Source organism: Myripristis murdjan, chromosome 3, assembly GCF_902150065.1.
Source record: "Myripristis murdjan chromosome 3, fMyrMur1.1, whole genome shotgun sequence".
In the NCBI taxonomy this organism is placed as follows: Eukaryota; Metazoa; Chordata; class Actinopteri; order Holocentriformes; family Holocentridae; genus Myripristis; species Myripristis murdjan.
In genome coordinates this window covers 36449033-36465276 of record NC_043982.1, presented here as the reverse complement: position 1 = coordinate 36465276, position 16244 = coordinate 36449033, and the positions used below count along the sequence as shown (strand labels likewise).

The window sequence follows — 16244 nt, the reverse complement described above, 5'->3', positions numbered from 1 at the left end:
TTCCAGTGTAATTGTGCGTGAAAGCATTCATTAAGGTTATTATGGGATGCAGTAGAAGTTTTTAGCAGCCAAACTGTCTAAGAGGGAAGTAGTGAGGCAGAAGAGATGTCGGCGCCTAGAGGAGGAGACGGGACAACAAAGGAATACCAAGGAGACAGAGTGAGGAGACAGATTATAGTTTAGGTAGGCATGTATGTATGTATAGATAGATAGATAGATAGATAGATAGATAAAGAATAGAAAGAGTGAAATGAGAAACCATCACACTGGGTGTTTGTGGACTGTGATCTTGATTGTATCTCCATTAGCCTCCATTCAAATTTTGTCTGGTCTGCAAAATGACAATCTGTCCACTGGGACTCTGAATTTTTGTAAAGATGGCGGCGCATGTGTGTGCAGTGGCTGTGTGTGTGTGTGTGTGTGTGTGTGTGTGTGTGTATGTGTGTGTGTGTGTGTGTGGCGATGCTGACTTGACATATCAAGCTACTTTATAGAAAGCTTTTTTGCTATTGTACAATGAAATTGTTCTGATCAGAAGTGCTACTCCTGATCAGAACAATTAATAAGGCAGTTAAAGACAGACAACAAGCACACATTAAATAAATATAAAACTAAAATAAATATTATAAAAAGGATGAATATTGCAACATTTAAAGGTTGAGTTTAAAAAAAACTCCTGTTTTCTCTCTTGTTGGAGTGTTTTTCATTCTGTCCTTTGCCCTCTTCCTTTCTTCTTCCTTTTTTCTTAACACTTCTGTTCCTCTGCTCCTTTCTCTCTGCTCTCTTCCCTTTCTCTCTGTCTCAAAGCTATTATGCCATCAAGTAAGAGCCCTCTCCAAGAAGCAGCCAGCTACTAGTGTGTGTGTGTGTGCATGTAAGTGTGTGTGTATGTATCTCCTTCTGTGTATATGTAGTAGTGTATGCATGAGATTGCTGGTGTGAGAGAGAGCATGTGTGCACACACAAGTGTTAAACATTCATGCTGTCGTGTTGGGCCGTGATGGGACCAGTGTGACGGGCTGTCCCTGCCACTGCCTCATCCGATAATACTGATTTGCTCAGGCACTAGCAAAGACAGACCCCTCTGGGGGTCCTCCAGGCGCACAGTCAATCACTGCTCCTCCAAAACACAGCACTCCAAAGCCATTTACATCGTTCACTCCTATCCCTTCACTCTGTCTTTTGCTGGCTATTTTTGACACTACTTTCTCTTTATTTCTTGGTTCTTTTTGGACACTTCTCCCTCTTTTTACTTTTTTTGCTCACCTCTTGCTCTTCATACTCTTCATCTTCAGTTTTCACCTTTATTTAAGTCTTTATTTTGTCTCTTCACCTTCTCATCTCATTGCTTTCTATTTTCTCCTTCTCACTCCATCTTTTCATTCCTCCCTCTCTCAATCGGTAAGCTGCAGTCAGACAGCGCTGCTCTGCAGAGAACTCAGGCCATAGCAGGTTATAGATGGAGCCCAAAAACAGAGACAGGCAAACAAATGAGAGAGAAAGGGGCAGAGGGACATGGCAAGAAAGAGATAACTGGCCACTTAAGTTGGGAAATTTGACAAATACATTAGGGATCAGTGATAGAGGGAATTCCCTTGCTGATTTTTTGCCAAACTAAATTATACTTTTGGTGACTTAAAATGTAGATATTCAAATACGGAAGCACATGCAGGGGAAACATTACCCTCATGTGGATTTAATTTTTATTTTGAGCCAGCACAGAAACTATGCTAAGGCTGCCCAACTTTCACACATCTTTCCTCTGAGTTTGCTGTTTGTCTCTGTGTTCTTCCCAATTTTAATGTCTCCTGCTACTATTTCCTACTGGGAAACAGTAGCAGGTGAAAAAAAATACTGGGTGATAACCAGTTGATAGGAGGATGTACAGTATTGCTCAACCCCAGTAAGGCTGAGTAATGAATCAAAATATTATCGAAATCGAATGTCCAAGTGCAATATTCAATTTGCAGAAGTTGAAATTTTTTGATAAAGGTAAAATGTGTGACAAAATACAAATAACATTTTTTCAGATGTAAAAAAAAAAAAAAAAAAAGCATGATTTTCTTTGGGGAAAATGAAAATTATCATGCAAAAATGATTCCCACTAAAAATGTAAATCATATCTGTAGAAATAATTTCAATATAATTTGTTTGTTACCATATCAGCAGCAGCTTTTCACCTAATTTCAAGAACACTTCTCGCTGTCCTGTCTCTGGTCTTTTTCTTCTGTGTCTCTAAAGCACCGTGATCTCAGTCACAAACACAACATCTCACTCTTTGAGACATATTAGCAAGAGTAAGGCCTGCTGCCTGTCTCTCTGCACCCTTGCCCACTTGCCACGTACTCAATCACACCTACCACAGCAACTGTAGTGCTCTCATCATTCCAGTGTTTACACTCCATTGCTTTGTGTGTAGAGTGCTGGACTAACAATGCCAAGGGTAAGGTGTTCGGTTCTCACTGATGTCAGCCATGTGAAAAATATATATGACCATGGCAGTGTGAGGTGCTTTGGGTAAAAGCATCCACCAAATGGCATACGGTATGCTTCATACACACATTTAATACACGTACATGCACACAAGAAACCAGATTACTGAGTAACCAGATTATGGCAGGAAACTGAGTAACATGTTTACATGTATCACCTTACTACGATTAATCCAACAAACAAACAAAAAAACATATACAAAAAACATACACATGCACCCCCCCCCCCCACCCCAAGCTGCTGACAGCGGTGCTGCACATCTTCTGGCCACATCCAGCGACTCCTCTCTCTTTCCATCCGCACCAGCAGTAAGATCATACACTTTTATTTATTTAGCGGCTACCCTCCCACTACTCCTAAATACTGGTGAAATGTACAGGAAGGTGACTCACACTGTATGTTCACCTCCTAACTAACACTTCACAACTGATCCACCTCTCCTCCCTCCCTCCCTCCTCCTCTCAGTCTCCCTTCCTCCCCCAGGCTGCCTTTTCCTCCACTATTCTCTACATCGTTACCATAATCAGATAAGACAACTACCCAGGGAGCACCAGCATCCCTGTAGCACCTTGCTCCTGGCACCGTATGTGTGTGTGTGTGTGTGTGTGTGTGTAAGTTGCTCCTGGCACTTGGAAACCCATATTCCTTTTGACCGTCTTTTTTGGTGTTTTGATCTTTTCAAAACGACAGAGGACCGGTGTGTGTGTGTGTGTGTGTGTGTGTGTGTGTGTAATAGGTTTCCAAATTACCCATCTCCTTCATAAGGTAATGTCTGCATTGTGGCTGACAGATTGCTACAAATTACTGCTGAACTGTGTGTGTGTATGTGTAGGTGTGAGAAAGTGTGTGTGCATACATGAGAATGGATGTATGTATGGTGTGTGTGTGTGTGTGTGTGTGTGTGTGTGTGTGTGTGTGTGTGTGTGTATCTGTGTCAAGGATAATAATGTTATTCTCCTGTATAGTCAAACCAGATCACATCACCATACCGTTAAATAAAAGACTGTGACACATGTATACACATACACAGATATAGACACACACACACACACACACACACACACACACACACAAAGACACACACACTAAAAAAACACCTCGTAGTTACATGCACACAACACACTGTTTCAGCAAAATGCCCACAAGCAGTTCACATACACAGATACATGCCTGCACATACACAGCAATAACCGTACAATCTTAGCACAGTACCTGCAGGCACACACACACACACACACACACACACACACAAAAAAAACACACACATACCTGCTAGCTACTGAGCCATCAGCAGCGCTACATTTAGCCCACTAGACGTTCAACTGCCAAATTACTACACCAAACATCAACAGCAATCAGCCGGCCAGTCAACAAAACTGACAACTTAGGTTTTCTGGCAAGGCTCAATACTCAGTGTTTCATTACTGGACAGCATGCATACCCCCCTGATTCCTGACTGTTCGCTCTATCAATGTAATTATATTTTCAAAAAACATTGTAGTTTGTAGTTAGTCATTAAAAGAAAAAAAAGAAGGGTAGAGGAATGGGGAATACGCTTAAACAGAGAAAAACACAAAACATATTTGAGAGTTTTGTAAAATAATGAACATTAAGAGTGCGCTACCGTAACGTTAATGCATTGTGCACTATAACTGTAGCTTTTTTTTATTTTAACTGTCTTTTAAATCTTATTTTTATATCTTATTTTGATTTTTGATTTTTACTTAATTGTCTTTGAAATCTTGTCTTTATGTCTTCTTAATTGTTATGGAAAACACTTTGACTTGCTTTGTGTTTGAAAGGCACTATACAAATAACCTTGCCATACCTAGGAATATCAGTAAAAAATGAGAACAAAAGCAAAACAATGTTATTTACATGATTATTCTATGATTCTTAATCAAAGTCCAAAGAGAGAGAAAGCTGAACTATGATCACTGACTGCCGTGAGACAGTAAATAAAGAGTGCAGTGCAGTCTTTTGGACATCAGAGGCAGTGCTGAGCAATTACCAAACAGAGGCAAGGCAAGGCGAGATAAATAAATGTAGCACCTTATCATACACAGAGATTATTCAAAGTGCTTTCCAGGCAAAAGATAAGGAAATAACAATAAAACAATAAAAATATATAACACACTACATTTGATTTCAAATATTTACCAGTAATAGTCCTTATACTGTCCTTATCTATAATGAAGACATAATTATAAGCTGCTGTTTAATAGATATTTTTAAAATTATGGCAGAGGATTTCATCTTGCATTAGGGCTACGTGGTGTTGAGGTTAAAAAGTTGTTTTGTTTTCTTTTCTTTTCTTTTCTTAAACACTTAAATATCTATCTTCTTGACCACCATCTGGTAATTTTCACCAATGAGTGTTTTCTCTAATGGTTTACTTTAAAGGTTAGAGCTGCTGCTTTCTGTAACTGTAAACATTTCCATGAGTGCAGTAATGTTATTGCAGTAAATACCGTGGGGCATTTAAGCAGCAAAACTAACAACTGTAGCTACAAACTTGACAAAAATTGAGAAACTTGAGGAAGAAAGGAAATTTTCCAGAGGAAACAGAATTCAAGTTTTAGCTTCTGAAATAATTTTTTTAGACACCTGTGCTGGAACATGGGATTTATCAGGAGGACAGCTGCTTTACTCTAAACAATTTATCTGTATGATCCTGGACTGTGTGTGTGGCCTTTGGGTGTGTAGAAGAATACAGAACATTAATTTACCTTAGTTCCTCACTATTTCTGTTGCCATGTTTGGACATTTAAATAATCAATGAAGTTATACAGCTGATCCTCGTGTGTAAAGGTGTACAGTCTCTCTTAAAGGGAAACGTGCGTATCATTTCTGCTGCATGGGGATCACTGTAAGTACTTAATAAACTCAAAAACAATTTTTTTTCACCCACCCACAACCAAGCCAATATTAATTAGAATTTTAATGATTGATTTTATGGAAAATCCCATTGACGAATGTTCATTTTTCACTTTGTTTAGTGCACTTTTAGCACTCAAAGATGCCCTCTGGTGTTGGCCTATGATATTCTTGTAGGTGGAATATCTTTCCAAGTCAAACATCAGTGGATAAACTTTTTATAATGGGTTATTCTGGTCAAAATTAATGAGGGGAATTAGAATGAAGGAGAGGTAAAAAAGTTTTCAATAGAGGAAATTTTAAAAACATTTCAAAGACACCTTGTAATGAGGCCTACAAAAAGTCGAGGCATATAAATTAGCTGGGATTACAGAAAACAAGGATAACATAGATTTAAACTAATGCTGCAGCCTGCAAAAAAAAAGTTTCAGAGTAATTTTTGCAATAAGGCTTGTCATTGTGCTCATGTTTTCTCTTGGTGCTATTCAGCGAGGCTGAGAGACAGAGATTGTCCAGTGGAGTAATCTGCAAAATGATACTCTTCCACAGGCCAGAAGCACACACACACACACACACACACACACACACACACACACACACAGGGATTCATTTGTCACCTCAAGTCTCTCGATTCTGCGCTCTTGTAGCTGCCATTTTAGAGCGATCAGAGTCAATGAAAGCTGTTTTTGTCCATGATTCCTCACATTTCTAGTTGCTCATGGCTCCTCACATTTCTAGCTGCCAAATCACTTAGGTCAACCTGTTCAAGTACCTCCTGGGCAGCCTACATGATCACAATGCATGTCATGCTGCAGGAAATTCAAAATATAATGATTCACTTTTAAACAAAACATTTTTTATGATCATTTTGTTTGTAATTTCCGAGCAATCACGGTCAAATTTTTCAGCCTTTGCATATCACCTTTTCAGTTTTTGTACAGTATATCTGGGATTAGTCTGGACAGCAATATGTGATTATACTGCATATTCAACTGTGGCCAACTTTTTCCACTGCCATAAATTTTCAGTGGTCACAACATGATTTGGGTGTTCAGTGTTTGCTCTGCACTGTAGTAATCAAGTCTCCTGCTTGCTTTAAGTGTGTATGCAAATTCCGATAACAAATTTACAAAATGGGTACTTCAGTGGCCCAACTGGTATAGAATCTACCAAATACTATTAAGTCTTTATTGCGTCAGCCTGGGTTTTAAACTGATCCGGGCCCTTTTGCTGAATGTCATCTTCTGTCTCCACCCTGTCTTTCCTGTCTCTCTGTGCTTTATCTGTCTAATAAAGCAGAAGTACCCAAAAATAACCTAAAAACACTTCCCAGACCTCCATATAGAGTTTAAATCAAACATGCAACAAAGTTATCCATATCAGATGGAACATAATCTGAAGTTCTGTTGGAAGACAATCCAGTATCACTGTGCTATGGGAAGCTGCTGACAGAGTATTAAATTTAATGGTGGCTCAGGAAATAATTGAGCCACCAACTGAGTTAAAATATAAATACTACAAGCAGAGTTCCAGTGTATTGTAGTGTGGTCCGCCACTTCTTTGTACTTGGATGCAACAAAGGATCAATATTATTGTGACAGAGATGAATGAAAAAAACATGCTTTTGAGCAGCTACTGTATGTGTGAGCCTTCTAAGTGTGAGGGACAGTCTATGTGTGTGTGTGCGTGTGTGTGGGTATGTGTGTGTGCCCTTGGCCCCAGCAGCTGTGCCAAAACAGATGTTTGCCAGTATAATTACCACCAGCCCAGAGAGAGAGAGAGGGAGAGAGAGAGAGAGAGAGAGAGAGAGAGAGAGAGAGAGAGAGAGAGAGAGAGATAGAGAGAGAGAGAGATGACAGAGGGGAAAGACAGAGAGAGTGACACAGAGGCCGAGCGAGAGAGAGTGAGAGAAGAGAGAGACCATTCCTCGTTCGCAACCCTCATGACAACAGTTCAACACAAACCTGATGGCACTTCTTAGTTAGATTATAACACACACACACACATGCACACACAAACCACACACACTCATAATAATGTAATCCACATATCAGTGACAGATCCTCAGTTTCCGCTGCAAATTTAATCTATTGATCACACTGTTGATTAATATTGATAAACAATTCATCCCAACACAGTCATGTGGTGCAGCTGGCAGGACATCTGTCTCTCTTTCAGATACTTGGACCTCAAAAGCTTTCAGGTGTGTTACCTGTAGCACCAGGTGTGTCCACCTATCCAGTGTGAGCCTGCCAACAGTCCGGAAGCTGACAGTCAGAGGTGGCTGAGTGTTGGATTGACTGTAGCGCAGGATGACTGTTTGCTCGGACACCGCCAGGACGAAAACCAAACGCCCCACTGAGCTCTTCTCTAGCAGCACCCTGAGAGAGAGAGAAACACACAAACACATATAAAGTGTGCCAACCTCTGTTGCCAAAATTAAAATAATTGACTAAGTCTATTTGAGTGCTGAGGGTGAGAGTGGACTCAAGAAAGACTCGAGCCGAGCGCCTCTACACAAATTCTCTCCTTCTGACATTTACACATGGAATATCAATATTTTACATGACTGCTAGATTTCTACTGCTACACTGGGTGCTCACACACACACACACATGCACTCACGCACGCACACACACACACACACACACACACACACACACACACACACACACACACACACATACACACACGACAGTGTCATATTAACCACCATCACTGACATTTTATGGGAAATCATGGCTTTTATGAACCCAGACCAACACACCCCATAAATCACAGAAAGACAAGTATGTGTGCATGAGAAATAGTGTGCATGAGAATATGTGCGAGTGTGTGTGTGAAAGAGAGAGAGAGAGAGAGAGAGTTTGCTACGGGATTTGCCAAAGCAACTTGTCCCACCCCCCTCCTTCCTAGTACCTATGACTTCTAGTAGATGAAGATCTACTGGAAATGCCAAGGCAATTTTGCTTTGGCAAGATAAGCACTACTTGTCATGCCAATAAAGCTCTTAAATTTTAAAAAATGAGAGAAAGAGAGAGAGGGAGAGGAAGATTTTTTTTTAAGACTAACTGTAACTTAAAAGTGTGTATTACAAATGAAAGAAACATTTACATCCCTACCTGTCTTTGGAGTTCCATTTGTGATACAAGCTTTTTGCATATGTTTGTTATTCACAAAATGTCTGTTATGAATTACACTTAAGTGCTGAAAGACTGTTCACCTTTCAGTCAAACTGTTCAGGAACAAACTCACACAACATTAAGTAGTTCCTGTTTTCTTTTTAAAGTTTTGGCAATTTATGCTTTAATAGTGACGGCAGAGGAAGACGGGAAAGACAGAGGAGAGAGAGGGAATAACATGTAGCAAAGGCCTTCAAGCTAATGTTTGCTTTGTGAATAAAGTACTGTTGTTTGTCTACAAGAATTTGCAGTCAAAGTTGTGTTAGTTATACTTTTTGGTGAGATTTTTAATGTTTTTAATCTTACCCGTGCCATTCAAATGTTACTGTTAATACATCTAACTGTAGTAAACAGTGGTAATCCTTTACTACAGCTGTCCATGGTGCTGAAATGCAGCAGGTCTACATATTTTTAAGAGGGAACCACACTTTAATTTCATTCATTTCATTATTCAACCTGTTGTATAATGACAAATAAACTTCCTTGTATCCTTGTATTTTTATATTGCCATGTTCGTGAAAAAAAAGACGCCATCTAACTACTGACTGTTTTTTTTTTTTTTTTTTTTTAAGTAACAGACGGCAGAACTAAACTCGCCTGCTGACTGAATGCATAAGGAAGTTAAATACCGTGTGGCTGAAAGAGGGCGGACACAGAAACTCGAGGTTTCATGAGAAAAACCTGGTCCCGACCAGGTTAGTTTCATGGAGTCTGTTACTGCATTAACTGACCGAGAGCTTAAGTTACCTCCCTCTGGGAAACAGGCTAGTTACCCCTCTTCCCCGGCTTTGAGTTACCTCCCTTTGTGAAGCGGAAAACTCAGAGTTTCCCTCATTTCAGGTTTAACAGACTCCGAGTTTTCACTAAACCTGCTTTGGGAAACAGACCCAAGAGTTGCTGCACCAAAACAAAAACGGTTCGCTTTTCTTTGCACTCGCCTGTAAAAAGTCTCCGTACTCCTTTCCATGATGCTTCTGCAGATGCTTTATAAAGTCCGTTGTGTTAAAACGTCCGGTTTTGCTACCACCCCTTGAGACACTCATATTGCAAACGTTGCGCTTTTGTCCTCCGTTAATGTAAAGTTAATGGAGGGCATGACTACAGCTCTGCAGGCTTCTGCTCATGTGACGAAAACACAGGCACATGGCAACCATGGCGACAGCTCGTCTGTGCTACGGCATGTCGCGCAAAGTGAAGTTGAGCTTATGGATCGGATCGGACGGGTTCTAATAAAAAACAAAAAAAAAATCCGATAGTGGCCTGGATCGGACCCGATACCAATCCAGTGGATCGGATCAGACCATCCCTAATATATATATATATATATATATATATATATATATATATATATATATATATATATATATATATATATATATATCACAAACCGGCTAAAAACAATTTTAAATTCTATTTCAGTTAGCGTCAATACAAACGGCCACCAGTGCTAACTGACAAAACACACCAAAGCTATACCGATCTATATTCACAACCCGGATCAGCTGATAATCAGCTGATCCACCGCACCGGCATAAAGCCGGCTAAAAACAATGTCAAATGCCATTCCCGTTAGCGTCAATGCAAATGGCCAGTAATGGCCACCAATGCTAATAGTTGCTAACAGCTGCTAATATTTTAGAACGTTTTTAAAAGAAGCCGTTGCTAGGAGCAGCTACTACTGCTAACGGCTTTTGACAGTTAGGTTACTTATTAGCCTACTAATAAGCCTACTTTGTGACAAACTGTTTCCACTCACCAAGTTTTCTTTGAATTATAACAGCAGGATGGTAACTGTTCCAGGAGTGTTATTCTTCTCTTCTTTTTTTCTTCTCTTGGTTGGTCTCTGTCTCTGTCTCTGTCTGTCTAGTGTCTCTCAAGGTGCAGCGGTGAGAGTGAGAATTCCATTCTCACACAGGCTTTTTTATATGGGACAGTTGTCATGGTTACTGTTCTAAAATATTTATTTTTCCAATTAATTAGTTTATCAATTTAACCCATAGCCTAATTATACATATATATTTTTATTAATTTAATATTTAATTAATTTAATATTTATTTAATGTTAATTGCATTTAATGCCTCTAGTAAGCAGGGGTTACACTAAGACATCATAATAAAATACACATTAATGACAAAAGGTTCAACGAATGCCTTTATACTAATATCTGTGGTTGGCTGGTGATGTGACCCCTTCACTGTAAAACGTCTTCTGGCGCCACTAGTAGAACAAGACTAAAGAAGACGACTGTCATGAGACAAAATGATAGACATATGTCAGTTAAAAATGTAATGGGCAGCCATCACATCACAGGACATTGTGATATAGGCTGTATTACTGCACTAAATAAAGCTATAGCATGACTAGAAGTAAAGTTAATTTAGGGGGCCTTCTACATTACAGCATAAATCCAGTGTCAGCACAGGGTAACATGATAGTTGAGGGAAAGCGAAGAGGCAGGAATGAGCAAAAAAAAAAAAAAAAAACGTCCTTTTTTTAATAAACAAAAATAAAATCAGACCCTAAAAGAAACTCACTAATCACACACTGCCATTAAACTGCTGACCTTTTCATTATCCTTGATAACACTGAGCTGCATGTGTCTTTTTAGCATATTATGTTAAAAGTCCAATAAATGCAACCAGTCCAAGGTAAATACTATTCAAAATGAGAACAGTCAAACTATGTAACTGGCACAAGTAATCCACAATTAGTTTCTGGAAGTGAAGCCATGGTATAACGATAAAGGATTGTGACAACAGGTGGCTGGCTCTGTTTATTGTTCAGATAGGGGAGGGATGTGAAAACACAAAAAGGGGAGAATGAGAGAGAGAGAGAGAGAGAGAGAGAGAGAGAGAAAGAGAGAGGAAGAGAGAGAGAAGTGAGGAGAGATCGACAGGGGTGAGGATAGAGACCTCCTTTCATCTGGCTTCTTTGATGGCACCCATGATCGTCCCTACAACAAAAGACTGATGGCCAATGACAGCAACATAGAGAGAGAGAGAGAGAGAGAGAGAGAGAGAGAGAGAGAGAGAGATGGTGGGGGCGCAGAGAGTGAGTTATACTTCAACCATACAGGTGTCATGTTCTGTAGACTGGGACAACAAAACCCCGTCTGTCGTGTGAATCCTCAGACAGGCGATTTCATAAACAATCATCTCCACGTAAAAATCAAAGCAGACATTTGATCTCTCTCTCTCTGTCATTCTTAAAGTCACGCAATGAAACTTATCAAACGGTGGAATCGCAAACACAATATTTTATGACCTAGGTACATATGGGGTACATCTATCTAGTTAATGTTGCTCTAAGAATAAGTTTATACCTACAACAAGGTTATCACTTTTAACTTTTCACTGAGTTGCTGAATGTGTGAATGTGGACATGCTTGGCTTGGTGAAAGGCCAACAAAAATGAACCACAGGTGTTTCAGATTTGTGTTGTGCACCACTAATCAGACATACTGTATCTGATTTGAATAGAAAGTGACATGCAAGAAATATCTGCATGCTCCACTGGCATGATATTCCCTCTTAGCTCTGCCTTACAATGTAGCCAGTCATTCTGTTCCCTGTCCACAAACACCACTGAAATTTGACCAGACGCTTTTTCATGCCCTGATTAGCTGCAGTTTAGCTAATCTGCCATGTACCACAACACTGAACATGTGTAGATGTGTTGTTTGATAGTATTGGATTAAATTTCAACAGCAGCTACATTTCTTGCTAAACTTCAATTCAGTGTTGACAGGAAGTTCTGTGGCTGCCCGATGCAAACTGAGCAGAGTTGCGCACAGGTTCTACTTTAGTGTCAAGTCTCATTTAAGGAGAGCATCCCAGGTTGCTCTGTCAATTCCCTTTGAGTGTCCCTACTGTGCATGAGTGAAGAGTACTGTGAAGCAAATCCAACTGATCTGTATTTGTGTGTTTATTTGTGTGTGTGCATGTGTGTGTGTGTGTGTGTGTGTGTGTGTGTGTGTGTGTGTGTGTGTGCGGCAAACTGATCTGACTGTGTAATTCTACACCGTCTCAGCTCTGCCTCGAACAAGACGTTGCAATGCACTCTCATCCCATCTCTCACACGCAGCATGTCTAAGTAGGACATGACAGGCAGCTGTTTGCTCACATTTCCTAACAGTGATACTGAGGAAGAGTTAAACCAGGACTGACCTGGTTGTTCCTTGTTTTACATCAACATGGCAGGAATGCCACCTTAATAAGGAACAAATAAACAAACAAAAATATCCCACCACAACAGATGTTTGATTATACATCAGGAACGCAGTTTGTTCCCTGCGGGTAGCCAGAATGTTTTATCAGTGTTACAGTTTAATGTGGGACTTGTGTCATTTGGCAACAAGCAGTGCTCTGCATGCTGCTAATCAACAACGGTGAATCATACCCACAACACACAGGTGTCTGCTATTTTTGAAAGGCAGGAGTGAAAATAATTTGAATGATTATCTCCTGGTAATGGATTCTTTAAAACTCAATTTGTGTGGGCCAAGGTGTGCAATATATCCTCGCTATCTTCCCTTCACCCGTCTGGTGAACCAGGAAGTGCAAACTGCTATGAGAATATCAGGAAATTAAAGGGGAAATGCTGGTGACATTTAGAATTTCTGCCCATTTGCTTCTGTCTATATGTAGTCTACATTTCCCACAATTATTCTACAGTGCATGCCATGTGTTTTCAGCATATGCTGGATTTTTAAAATACCAACTATCCAGTGTCAAGCATAACTTGAAATTTACTGTTTTTTTTTTTAACTGCAAGACATTCAAAACAAGAAGACAGCTTTGCAAGGCAGTATTTTTTGTGTTCACAGGGAAAGACTTCAGGTGTTAGGTGACTGAGAGAGAGCAGAGAGTAAAGAATACATTGGTATGAAAACACAACTCAGACAAAACCAAGTTAAGGTGCCATGTTTTATGTGATGAATCATCTACCTTGAGCAGTTCTTTGTATTTTTAGACTGCAGAAGTTAGTTTTCATATTGTACAAAAGCGAATGGCTTCTTTTTCTTCATCAAAATGAGCCCTGGTGTATCTGACCACACTGACTGTCTGCAGACAGCACCAATAACGTAAGGCACAAACACACTGGTATTATCTTATATTTTGCAAAGTCCATAAATCAAACTCACATCTCTCCTGGAGCCCTTGGTTTGATCCACAATGCCAGGGTGATGGATCCCATTGATCCCAGGTTCTGCGAGGGGGGAGAGACCAGGCATCCCTCCTGCTGTGACTGAAACACCACACTACTGGATCCAGTGGAAAGCCTCTCTGAACTGGTACTGGGTGTAGTCTCAGGCTGTGTCTGTGTTCCTGGACGAGTGTCATTGCTGTCCTCAGTTACACAGGTGCCTCTGGTTGACAACAGTTAAAATGGTTAATTTTACTTTCGAGGGACCTTTATTACTTGCACATGTAAGCATTACAAGACATTATGGGCCTTTTTTCATGACTGCAGCCACCTACTCCCACTGCTTTTCATGCCACATCTGCCTGCAATCTGCACTCTGCATTCAGCCACTTACTGTCACAGTTCACCATATAAAGTTTTTTAGTCTTTATTTGAAAACCCTAAAAGATTTCCATACATGCTGAGGGGAACCACAACACAACAAACAGTGACATTATTCTGTTCAGTCCACACCCCAACCTTTAAAAAAGAAACCAGTGCCAACAAAATCTTGGGCAGGTTTCATGGGACCTGTGGGCCGACCCTTACCGCACAGATCTCTAGTTATCATCTTCCTCATCAGTATTCCTTTGGGAATTACATTGATAGTTGAAGGAACACATCACCTTTTTTGGAAAATTTGCGTTTTTACTAGGTTACTCAAGAGTCAGAGAAAACGATCAACACCAATTTCATAATGCTGCGTCCCACACAAAGGCAATAACAGACTGAATGCTAACTGATTTAGGTCCTTGCATGGCAACAAGGTGAAGCCATGGGCATAGCTCCTGTGAAATGAGGCAAATACACCTTTAAGCATTTCCAAAACTGGGTTATTTACTGTAAGCAATAAATGGGTTACCTTGCATCTTTTGACAAGTAAAACTTGGACTAGAAATGCTACACACCTTGACCACTGATAGATTTAAAAATAATAATAATAATAATAATAATAATAATAATACTAGTGACTCCCAAACCAACGTAAAAATGAAAATAAAAATTGTCCAAGTTATTGCTGGAGCATGTGAACACCAGAGATTACCACACACCCACCAGCTACCTTTGGTGCAGGTAAATGAAAAGGAGATATTGTATTAAATGCAACTCCTATATTCAGAACTATTTGATATAACTATTTTCCATCTGCAGGGCACAGGGAGTACAAGCTGTGCAGTGCCACTTCAAGCATGAGTCGGTGGCTGCCATGTACTGAGTCTAATGCCAGAACATTACTGTCAACAAAACCCAGCTGACTGAAGTTAACTAGCTGCTAATCATGTCTACCTTTCGAAAACACAAAGAAGATGACTTCTTCATGACAGACACAGATCCAGCCCCATATCTATTTGAGCCTGAATATGCAGGGGATGAAATTCTGCCACTGGATACTGAACAGACAAGAAGGGAGCCTGAATCAGCTGAGCCAACTTCCTGGAAATCCTGAAGGCAACACATAGCCAATAATCAGTGCACCCAGCAGATGGATACATGGTTGTCATAGATACTTCCAAATATAGTAGCTGTATTTAAAACAGAGCTCATATTTATGCTTTTATTTTTTTTTTCAAACTCAGTTAGCATGCAGCCTGTTGCTTCCTTTGTACTGGGCACAGAAGGATGTGTCACTACTGGTTGTACTAGTACAAGCAAGTATGCTTTGGATGGACTGAAAGGACTGAGCTCATGATAAATCATCTGTTAGAAATGTACAGTTATAGAATTTCAGGGCAGGCAATGATAACCAATAGTGAGTTTATGGCTGATACGATAATAACAGTGCTCTTGCAATTGCAAAACTGTGAAGAGGGCAACAAAGGCTAGCCCTAACCCTAACTTTTTAGACTGACCACTTTATTTTCCCAGTATCCATACAGGCAGTAATGCAAATAATATAAATTCAGGAGAAAACCTTGCATGGCAGGAGAGTACCAACATCAAACACGATGCACTATACAACACCCAACATGTGCTTGTTTAAAATATTAATGGCTAATCAAAACAGATGACCATTAATTAATTAAAAGAAATACTTTAATCTTCTCATTTATTGGAGGATAATATATTTGCCACCAATATATTGCGCATCCTTAATGTAAGTTTTGTAAAAAAGAAAAACTGAAATGTTGTGGTAATTTGAACAAGTCAGTGTCTCTACCTGTGTGCAGGCAGCAGCAGTGGGGCATATGGAGGTGTGGAGGATCTATAGGGACACTCCTGGACACAGAAGGCCTGAGAGCAGCCTAGTAGCTCCGTCTGGGTGGAAGGGGGCTGGCAGTAGGCGCTCCGCTCTGGAACCCCACAGGTGAAACGGGCTGGGGAGGTGGACACCGGTTTGAAGGCAGCAATGTTTTCCAACCGTGGGAAATTGCCCTGAGAATGAAGGAATGTGAAGCTTTTATTAAATTTGGATCATGTGCAGAGTTTCACAAAATTCATTCAGTTGTTTGTAGTGCTTCACTCCAAAGAAAGCTATGGTTACAGAGCTGCGTAGCTTTAAGAAGTGT

The 16244-nt window shown here is 40.1% G+C and overlaps 1 protein-coding gene across 1 annotated transcript in view; it reads right to left on the bottom strand.

Annotated features, from left to right (window-relative positions):
* ush2a (Usher syndrome 2A (autosomal recessive, mild)) overlaps positions 1-16244 on the bottom strand; it is a 277638-nt gene that overhangs the window by 259146 nt on the left and 2248 nt on the right. Inside the window, 3 exon segments of the mRNA XM_030046799.1 lie at positions 7583-7751; positions 13697-13921; positions 15896-16110. Coding sequence (XP_029902659.1) covers positions 7583-7751; positions 13697-13921; positions 15896-16110 — 609 coding nt within the window.